This window comes from Capsicum annuum, chromosome 1 (genome assembly GCF_002878395.1).
Source record: "Capsicum annuum cultivar UCD-10X-F1 chromosome 1, UCD10Xv1.1, whole genome shotgun sequence".
NCBI classification, from domain to species: domain Eukaryota; kingdom Viridiplantae; phylum Streptophyta; class Magnoliopsida; order Solanales; family Solanaceae; genus Capsicum; species Capsicum annuum.
Window position 1 is genome coordinate 3262340 of NC_061111.1, and position 11455 is coordinate 3273794.

General features: G+C 29.2%; 1 protein-coding gene across 2 annotated transcripts; it reads left to right on the forward strand.

Moving 5' to 3' along the window:
• The first annotated feature begins 3043 nt into the window (after window positions 1-3043).
• On the forward strand, window positions 3044-6903 carry LOC107864679 (zinc finger protein CONSTANS-LIKE 7). 2 transcript variants are annotated; one of them, XM_016711120.2, is made up of 4 exons: window positions 3044-3842; window positions 4835-5017; window positions 5835-5984; window positions 6501-6903. In XM_016711120.2, exons 1-4 carry the CDS (start codon window positions 3303-3305, stop codon window positions 6612-6614), a joined length of 987 nt encoding a protein of 328 aa, XP_016566606.1. In that variant the 5' UTR covers window positions 3044-3302; the 3' UTR covers window positions 6615-6903. The 2 variants fall into 2 exon arrangements, with proteins under 2 accessions (XP_016566606.1, XP_016566612.1); XM_016711126.2 differs by lacking the exon at window positions 5835-5984 and having other exon boundaries at window positions 3051-3842.
• The last annotated feature ends 4552 nt before the right edge of the window (window positions 6904-11455 follow it).

Below are 11455 nucleotides of genomic sequence, written 5' to 3' on the forward strand. Positions count from 1 at the left end.
ATTCCCCAAATTCACTCACTCCTTAGTCCTTGCTTTTTATATTTTTTCATTTAACGATTTAAAATTTTAAATTGAATTTCTAGTTTTCTAATTTAAATTAAAAACTTACTTCTAATATATTATTAATTTACTACCAAATATTATTAATTTATTATATTAAGTAGCATATGTTTTGTATATTTGTACATATATCTTCTATAGAAGTGTATATTTAACGTATACATGTGTATATGTTTTATAAAGTAGTATATAAGTATATCTATATATATTGTAATGTATATATAATGTAGTATATTTTATAAGTAGTAGTATATATACATTGAATGATCCGTATACAAGTGTATATATCTTATATAGATGTATATATTTAATGTATACAAGTGTATATGTTTAATAAATTAGTATAATATAACTATCTATGTATTGTAATCCATATATATTGTAGTATATATTTTATTTTAAGTAGTACATATACATTGATTGGTGCGTATATATGTGTATTATATCTTATATAGATGTATATATTATACGTATACAAGTGTATATGTTTTATAAATTAATATAATATAACCATCTATACATTGTAATACATATATATGTATATTGTAGTATATATTTATTTAAAGTAGTACATACATATTGAATGGTGCGTATATATGTGTATATATCTTCTATAGACGTATATATTTAACGTATACAAGTTTATATGTTTTATAAATTAGTATATAACTATATATATATATATATATACATACATAGTATATACATATATATTGTAGTATATATTTTATTTAAAGTAGTACCTATATATTGATTTAAAATGATTTAAAATGAATTTCTAGTTTAAATTAAAAACTTACTTTTAATATATTATTAATTAACTATCACACACACACACACACACACATATATATATATATATATATATATATATATTGTTGTATATACTTTATTTAAAGTAGTACATATATATTGAATGGTGCGTATATATGCGTTTATATCTTCTATAGACTTATATCTTTAACGTATACAAGTGTATACGTTTTATAAATTAGTATATAAGTATATATATATATATATATATATATATAGTAGTATATATATATATTGTAGTATATACTTTATTTAAAGTAGTACATATTATTGAATGGTGCATATATATGTGTATATATCTTCTAAAGTAGTATATATTTAACGTACACATGTGTATATGTTTTATAAATTCCTATATATATATATATATATATATATATATATATATTTTAGTGTATATATATATATATTATACTATTATAGCATATGTTTTATTTAAAGTAGTACGTATAGTCATATATAATTATATATTAAATGATACGCATATATGTGTAATTGTTTATATATTTTAAAAAATATATATATTGTATATTGGAGTGTATATAGTGTATATTGGATTATTTATTTATTTTCTTAAACGGGTTTGACCGATTTTTAACCGGATTTGACCGGATTTTGGTGGGTTTGACCGGGTTGAATTAAGTGGGCCGAGTTAGGGTAAATTTTAATTTTTTTACTGTTTGGGCCGGCCCGGCCCGGCTAGCATCAAAACCGGCCCGGCACCGACCCTCAACCCGGTTAAAATGATCCGAATTGACCCAGCCCGGCCCGTTTGACACCTATATTAGCTTATATAGTTGTTTAGGAACATTCAAAATGATCAAGATTGAAGATCAACCCAACATCTTATTGAACGTCCCACGTGAAAATTCTAAATGCATCACTTTCCCACGCCCACGCCACAGACACATCCTCTCTTTTTTTCTCGGCAACCATTTTTATCTTGCTGACCACGATTAGTGAGTTCGCAAGCATAACAACATGAACAACCAATATGCCCAATACACTCCCCAAAGATGAGACAGTATTTTATATGATGAACTTATCTACATGAAAAGCACTTGAAAACGTGTGTATAAATCATTTTTAAAATATAAATCAAAAGCGTCTTATAAGAATAATTTATCATAAGTTCAAATGCTCAATTATAATATGTGTGATTCAGATATCTATTTAGATCGATATATTCAGCCAAAAATAAGTAAAAGTATCCAAGAAATATTACTCTCATATTGTTATGTAAAATAAGGAAGTGAGAATCACTTTTTGGTAGAACACTTCACAACTAAATGTTACTAATAGTAGTACTAAAATTTTCTCCTCCTAAATTCCACCAAAGTACTTCATTGTCATTTGTCTCCTTATAAAAGAAATGGAAAACACGTGTTAAAAATACTAGGGCATCTCCTTGAGAAAAAAAAAATAAACAGTTCGGTGCATAAATCATTTTACGATAGCAGGAAAGCGGCACATCCTAAATTTTGAAATATAATATAAATAGTCTATCATAATGTTACGATTCAGAACTCGTGACCTATAGATCACATGAAATAACTTCATATTGAATAAAGAATAAAGCATCTAGTACCCCCGAGTTATGACCAAATTTGCCACAACACACTCCAACTTTACGGGGGCCCTGTTACCCTCCTAAACTCAATTTTAGTATATTTTTGTCACCTTTTTGTGCTGATGCAGTACCTTTTGTCAGCCTTTTTAGCTGACATGACACCTTTGACGCGGATCCTATTTTATGTAATAAAAAGCGCCACGTCAACACAAAAGGGTGACAAAAATATCTAAAATTGAGTTCAGAAGGGTAATAGGACCCCTGTAAAATTGGAGTGTGTCGTAGCAACCTTGGTCATTGTTCGAGGGGTACTAGATACTTATCTCTTGAATAAACTTGGACATCTTCTTAAGAAAAAAAGACAATTCGATGCATAAAACACTCCACAATAGGAGATTTCGGGAAGGGGTCGCCTCATTCTAAACTCTAAAGTATAGTATAGACAGTCTATTCTAACATAAGCATTAATAACTGCTCCCACGACTCAAACTCGTGGCTCACATGGAATAACTTAATATTGAACAAACATAAAAAAAGATGAAGGACTTGATTGCAAAGTCTCCTCTTTTATATAATGGGAGTGGACTAGTATTCTCTCCTTGTCTCATTTTGTTTTTGCTTACTTACACAAAGAAAGAGCACTCCAAATTTAAATTGTCTTCTTTCTCCACACTTTCATTAGCCAAAAATTCACTCAATCATACACACAAAAAACAATCAGAGCAACAAAAAAAAATGAATTTCTTGTCTTCTTCCTCTATAAATATTGACAAACAATTCTGATTAAAACAAAAACAAAAACACCCCTTTTTTTTCTTGAACATTTCTGTCCTATTCTTCAAGTAACAAAGAATTTACAATGTCTTCTGAACTTTTTTTATTTGATAACACTTTCTTTTCTGACCCTTTTTCTCCATCTTTTATTGACAATAATAATAATCCTATTTTCCAAGACAACAATTTTACTATGCCAACCAAAGTTGATGACACTCTTTCAATTGATCAAATTGCATCAACTTTTCTCTCATCATCACCACCAAGTCATCAACTTGAAAATCTTTCACTATGTCAAATTGCAAATCCAAATTCTTTAATTGGTTTAGATGATTTTAATGATTATTCTATTAAATCAGAAGAATTTCAAGTCCATTTTGAAAGTAATTTTGGTGCTAGTGATGATCATTTAATGGTGCCACAAAATGATGTGAAAATGATGCAAAGGAGTTTTAGTAGCAATTCTTTTGAAAATAATAATAAACAAAGTTTCTCTATTTTTACACCTAAGTTTGATAGTTTAATTGAATCTCCAAATTTCCAAACATCAGCAACACTTAGCTCACCTGAAAACAGCTCTTGTTCAGGTCAAATGAGAAGGGTATGCAGCACTGGTGACTTGCAAGTTAGTCCTCCTATCTTAACTCCCATTTTTTTCTACTACTTTTTTAACATGATATGGAACAGTTACAACTGACAGAGGACATGACTCTCGATAGGACGGTGGGGAGGATGCGGATTAGGATAGAGGGTTAGGGGCTGGGAGCGTTTCTTTATTTGTGTTTGAAGTTTCTTGTTCGTGGGTGTTGAGTGAGGTCTATGTTTTCGATTAGATAGGTTTTGAGTAGTATATTACCTAGTGGATATCGGTGTTGGTTTATTTTGCATAATGTACTAGTCTATACTCCTAAGCCCGTCTATCGGAAACACCCTCTCTACTTTTTCGAAGATAGTGGTATGATCTGCGTACACTCTATTCTCTTCAGACATCACTATGTGGGAATACACTGAGTATATTGTTGTTGTACGTTTTTTAAACATATTCAGAAAAGAATGGCATCTTTCGGTAATTAAAAATAAGGGCGAAATTATATTTTTGCTTATTGATTTGACTGAATTTAGTAGTTTAGGTTCAAATCCGATATTTTCATTTAAAAGATTCACTTACTTTATGTCAAAAGTTTATTCAAAAAACATCTTTTCAAGAATCTAAAACTCATAAATAGCCTTTTCGAAAATTTACAACCCATACCACCTTTGTATGAAAATATTTCTAACTCCAAAGTTTTATCTGGTCCAACTTGACATGTTAAAAATATCTCAAAATGTATCTTTTTTAAAAAAGTGTATTCATAATTGACACGACATCATACAAATTAAAAAGAAAAAAAGGTCAAATATGCTCGAACTATTTAAAATGGATCATTTTTACCTTTGGTTATTTTTTTATTTAAAACTATCCTTCGACTATCAAATTAGCTCAGAGATATTTTCTTGAAAAATAAGTTAGTTTTGCTTTTGTACTATTTGAAATAGAGCAGTTTTATCCTCCATTTAAAGTCCACAAGTACTTTTATATTTCAAATTTTCTTGATTATTTATTTTTTATTGTAACAGGAGAAGATGAAAACAAGTCAAACAAGGAACACTTTATCATCAAGTCCATTATCAGGAGAAAGAACATTTATTGAAGAAGTTGCAAATATCAAAGTTGGAAGATATAGTGCTGAAGAAAGAAAAGAGAGAATTCTTAGGTACAAAGCCAAAAGAACTCAAAGAAACTTCAACAAAACCATTAAGGTAATTAAATTAATTAATTAATACAAAATTTCTCCAAATTAGTGTTTATTACATGTATTAATATAACATATAATCATCTAGTACCCCTTAAATTATGGTCAAAGTTGTCACGACACACTCCAACTTTGCAGAAGTCGTATTACCTCTGAACTCAATTTTAACTTATTTTTGTCATCTTTTTGTGTTGATATGACACCTTCATTATACAATATAAAAGAGAAAAAGGGTCACGTCAGCTAAAAAGGTTGACAAAAGGTGTCACACAGCTAAAAAGGATGACAAAAATATGCTAAAATTTAGTTCAGAGGGTCATATATAACACCTATGAAGTAGGAGTTTATCGTAGCAAATTTGGTTATTATAGTTCAGGGGAACTAGATGCTTTACTCTTAACATAATGAAGGGGGAGTCTTGGAGTAACTGGTAAAGTTACTTTCATGTGACCACGAGGTCACAGGTTCAAAGTCTTAAAAACAGCCGACCCTTGTGGCCAGGCCCTTCTCCGGACCCTGCGCATTGCGCTTGCAGGAGTTTCAGTGCACCGGACTATCTTATACATGTATCAATATAATAAAAGGTACTCTTGGAGTAACCGGTGGTAAAGTTACCGCCATGCGATCAGGAGGTCACGGGTTCAAAACTTGAAAACAACCTCTTGCATAAGGCTGCATACAATAAATTAAACCCTTTTGGTCAGACCCTTCTCCCGACCCCCTGAGCATAGAGGGGGCTTCAATACACCGAGCTGCACTATACATGTATTAATATAAGGTAATGTTTAATTGATTAATTAATTATTACAATGGTACAACAACAGTATGCATGTAGGAAAACATTAGCAGATAATCGTCCAAGGATTCGTGGAAGATTTGCACGTAATGATGAAGCTGTTGGTGGTATTGAGATTCCAAAAACTTCATCATCAATGTTTAATAGTAGTAGATATGAAGATGAAGATGATATTTGGGTAATATTCTCTCTTACACCTTTTTCTTAAATTAGAAAAAAAAAAAAAAAAAAAAAAAGTACTCCACTTTCAATATCTTTATTTTTGTATCAACAATAAAGTTTTATTCTTGCTAGAATTTTGAGTTATTTTAATGCACCAGTTTGTGCAAGTTCAACTGAATTCAGTACGTTTGATTCCACAAGTATATATAGAATTGAGTATACATGATAGCATTTAAATTTTGAATCCGTCGCTCACTATGCATTCAAGATAGTCATTCGGATTCCGACTGATAATTTTGCATCGTGAAAACTCATTAAACGAAAAAAATGTGACACTCCATATATACAAAGATATTTTCTATTCGTGGAGCTCGAACACAAAATAAACGTTGAATTAAGAATTGAGGGATCCCATCGATCCACACGATGGCCCATAATTATTGATGTGCATTATTGAAGTTCTTGATTAATGAGTTTAAAAAAATATAAGAATATTCCTTAGTCTTGTATTAATATATTATTTTGGTTGTAGATTGAGGGAGTTCATGAAGAGGAAGAAGATCATCAAGGCTCAATAGGGAGAAGACAATTCTATCACAACTTTGGTTCAATGACACAATATCATCAACAATATTCAAGCCACTAAATTGGATCATAAGAGAATTTATATATATATATATAAAAAAAATTGGATCAACCATGATGAATAAGATAATTAGGTGCACTTGCAAGTGCTACATTTTAAATGTCTATGGAGGGAGTAGAATCACTAGTTAGTAATATCTAGTATTGAGAAGAAATTGTTTTTTCTAGTAATAATTTTATCTAGGAGCTTAATTATTGCTAGTAATTAAGAGGTCATGTACAACTTATTGTCCTCTTTTAATTTATTGAAATTCATATTTACTATCTATCAAAAGAATTTCACCTTTGTCTCTTGCCAATTAACAAAAAGAAACTTAATACTCTATAAGCTTGTAGTACAAGAGATTAATTGTATATAAATTACTTAATTATTCTTCTCTTTAGATAAATTCTCTATTAGCCACTAACAACTTGGTCCTAATGATTCTTAATTGGTCATAAATTTAAATAGTAACACTGGCTTTTGATGCTATTAAAGGAAGTGTTAGATATGTTAAAAACTTCTTTTTGAATGTAATCAAATCAGAAGATAATTAACATATGGTTCACTGAAAAATCAATTCAATTATTGCAACCTATACCCTAAAGATTTTAGTGTGGACTACATAAAGGCAACTCGCTTCATTAAAGCTTTCGCTATACGCTGTTCGAGGAAGCTGGGACGAAACCACTAGGATCTATTCTACGCGACCTTATTTTACATTTTTGCAAGAGATGATTTTCACGACTTGAACTCATGACCTTCTGATCACATATGAGCTATATGTTTTCATTAAATCAAATATGTAGGTGCATTATGGAATCTCTATCAAATTGTACAAACCAATTAATTCAGCAATAATATTACTTAAAACATTTTGATTTTCTTTCTCTAAAGAGAAAAGGAGGATAACAATCGATCGATCAAGGGTAAAATGACATACAGTTTAGACTCGATAAAGTTATTTTTATTCTATTACAAAAGCACATTCAAGATTTTAAGTCAGTAAAGTTTCCTAACACCCCTTGTATAATTAACTTTCTCACCGTTCATATCACTCCATTTAGGTATAATAAATCTATATGTTACATTTGGAGATATATTTTTCTAATTATTTCTTCCTTTCTTTTTAACAATTTTCCACGTCAGATTTGATAGTCAATTTTCCACGTCATCAAATTGGAGAACTTTACATCAATTTCAATTTTCAACTTGTAACATTATCCACCACTTACAAAAAGTTCAACAATAACTTTCTACTACTAACTAGCTTGTCCATAATCAATGTACTTGAAATCTTGGCAACTTGCCATATATTGCATCAATGATATATCTGAATTTTAATTTTACACAGCTTATTTTAATTTGCAATCTTCTTTAATGAATTTTTGAAGTTTTCCTTCTTGTAATATTTTTTTTTGGGGGCTCGAGGTCATTTATTTTAAAGTAAAAAAAACATAAATCTCGACCTTATTAGAATTATTTGCACTCTCTCCCACTTTCTTACTTTACTCTCTCTCCCGATTCATATATATAACAAGGCCGACATATACATAGAAACCTTTGTATATGACAAGGCCGACATATACATAACAAGGTCGATTTATATACATAACACGATCGGCATATACATAGAAAGCTATGTATATGTATTAACTTAAAAAATGGATTTTTTTTGTAATAAGTGAAACTTAAGTTGTGGGTTTGTGTAATTTTTAGTATTTTAAAACTAAATTAGAACAATAAATTACATGAAATACTCAATTATTATTTTTTGGCTAGTTCTCATTATTTTTTTACTACATACAGCAAATGACCTATTTAGCATAATCATAATTGTAATTAACTTCTTCACCGTTATAATTAATTTATGAACTACTACTAGGTGTGATATTATTCAACTCTTTGTTGAATAATTTCTCTCCGTTGGACAAGAAAAACAACAAAATAATACTAATATTTAACTACAAGAGCACAAATTGTTTTTGAATTCTTTAAGGGAAAGTTATAGTAGAAGAACATGGGACCTTTTTATTAAATAATTTATCAAAAAGTTCAGTCAAGGAATTTCAAACCCTAGAGCCTAGGAGATGTAATTTATTATTAGTAATAATAATTAAAAATATAAAGATCCTCATAAACTATACTTAAGTACTTATATCTAATCAACCCACTTTTTTCCTGTCAAATCAAGTGTGATATTATAATTATATATTTTATAATTTAAGCTAAAATTAATTTGAGCCCTTAATAGAATGTTGGTCGGCAACAATGTCTTTTTAATTGACATTTTGTTTGTGATATCATTATGATTTCGTTTACCCATAATCAAAAGTTAATAATAAGTACCAACATCGGTTGTGGTGCAGTGGTGAAATTGCTCCACCCTTAATTAGAGATCTCGGATTCGAGCCCTGGATATGGAGAAAATTTTGTTGGGAGCACTACTCTCTTAATAGGCCCTGCAACGCGCGATCCGGATTAGTCAAGGCTCCAATGTGGGTATCGAATATCGGATGGAAAACAAAAAAAAAAAAGTTAATATTAGGATTAGTCAAGGCTCCAATGTGGGTATCAGACACTGGATGGAAAACGAAAACAAAAAAAAAAAAGTTAATATTAGGGTGCTTCCATACTGTTACACCTGATTCGAGGGTCTTTCAAAAATAGTCTTTCTAACTCCACGAGATAATTATAACGTCTGCTTATACTTTATCAATTTCACTTGATATTCATGTTATTGTTGTTGTTTGTTGGTTTCATATATTAAAATTGTCATAATTGTCAAAGGAAAATAAAAATATACATGTGTCCGCAATATCCACAAATATATGTCTACATTGTTTTTTTTTTCTTCATTTACTTTGCTTAAAAGTATTTGATAAGACAAAGACATGCTTTTCAATGTACAACTCAAATCCGAGTGATAAAACTAAAAAGAACTAAGTAAAATAAATCACCATTAAGAAGCATCTATTCTTTTTTAAAAAATTTATTTAATTATTTGATATCAAAAATTTATTATAATCCGATTAATTTAGATTAGGGTTTAATTCCAATTATGTCACACATATATATATGATCATTTAAGGAGAAGTGCTCCGAGAAATAGCGTTGATTAGTCACTTTTTGTTCATGGCTTCGAAAATTAATCATTATCCAAAAATTTCAATTTTCACAAATAAAATTTCATCACAGTATCTTAAAGTTTCTAACTTTTTCAAATAAAAACTCCAAATAGTTAGTACTACAACTTTTAACCTACATGGGCTAAAAGTGGCTATTTGTGAATTTTGTCCAAGTGCTCCCAACTAAAATTTTAAATTTCTAAATTAAAACTTCACAACATTATTCTCGAGTTTCACACATGAACTGTGAAATTCTATGAACGATAGTGGTTATTTTTCAAAGACATAATCAAAAAGTGATCAATAAGTACTATTTTTATAAGAATTTCTCTATTATCGATATTTAAAATAGTGACTTTTATTTAACGTGAAGAGATCTCGTCCATCTCAATTTATAGTTCAGGGGATAACAAGCATTTATTCATTTTTATAATATAATATTCCACAAGCCAAAGACATGCTTTCTAGCTAGTATAATATATGAAGAAAAAAAATCACTTTCCAAAGTTTGATTAGCATCTTTTTAGAAGCAGCTTTATTTAATTAATAGTTGCCAGTTGCCACCATATATTATCAATAAAATGACAAGCTATATATCTCCTTTACTAAAAAGTTTATGAGAGATTCAATTAGAAATATTCCAAAAAAAAAAAAGTCTTTTTCTTTGACTAGCTAACACTTCCATACCATCTTTAATTAATTTCTTAATTATAATCAGGTTAGGAAAAGTAATGACTTCATTATTTATATTATAAATGATAATAAAAAGAATATAGTTTTCTTTGCTTCTTTTGACACCTATCAAAGATGAAATTAAGATAAAATTTAGTTGTGAACCCTAAAAAGAAACAATAAGTATCTCCAAAGAATAAAAAATAAAGATGTGATTAATGCAAAGATCGAATAACATTTTTTTTTCACCATTTTTTAATTTGTATTTGTCATTATTGCTCTTTATTTATTGTTTTAATTAGGAACAGTACTTTTTACGGCTTCCATTTGTGTTATAGAATCTATTTATTTTTTTTCTAACAATTTCGTTGTGATTGGTGAGAAAAAGAATGTATTCTCACCATAAATAAAAAGGGTAATTCAGTACATTAAAACTCCTTTATGTATAAAAATTGAAAAAAAAATCGTATCACAAAAATTTATTACGAAATCTGAATTACCTTGTATTCCTGTGAAAGGCACTCCAATATTATATTTAAGTGTGCATTATAAAGTTCAAATGTTTAAAGAAATCAAATTGGCTTAGTGTATTAGATTCAATGAATTAATTGATCTTTAAATCATTTATAGATTTGACCTAATTATGATACATGAGGAATCTTTTTATGAAAGCTCTTCCTTCTCATGATGGATTTTTTTTTTTGTTCTTTTCTTTCAAATGAAGCATTGTTTGTCAATACGTATAGAACTTACAGACTAATTCAGATTCACACTGCTTAAAATGGAATAAAGGGAGAAGCGATTGATCATTCAAGTGAAATATTGCATTGATAAATTTAGAGTCATAGAGAGACTTTTTCTTGTTCTCATTTGTTATTCGATAACCACTTTGGACATCCGACCAATCCAAATTCACGCTGCTTAAGGCTGACTAAAGAGAGAACATAACCGATCAATATTTCAAGTGAAACATTACAGTAAAGAATTTAAAGTAAAACAAAAACTCTTTCTTGCTTCTCATCTGGTGTTCGGTAGCTGGTTTAGGATCCCAACTAATCCAAA

Excerpts from the sequence above, each read along its gene's own strand:
- LOC107864679 (XM_016711120.2), top strand. The coding sequence starts at position 3,303 with ATGTCTTCTGAACTTTTTTTATTTGATAACACTTTCTTTTCTGACCCT. Across the intron at positions 3,843-4,834 it reads GCAGCACTGGTGACTTGCAA|GAGAAGATGAAAACAAGTCA; the intron begins GTTAGTCCTCCT and ends TTATTGTAACAG. Across the intron at positions 5,985-6,500 it reads AAGATGAAGATGATATTTGG|ATTGAGGGAGTTCATGAAGA; the intron begins GTAATATTCTCT and ends TTTTGGTTGTAG.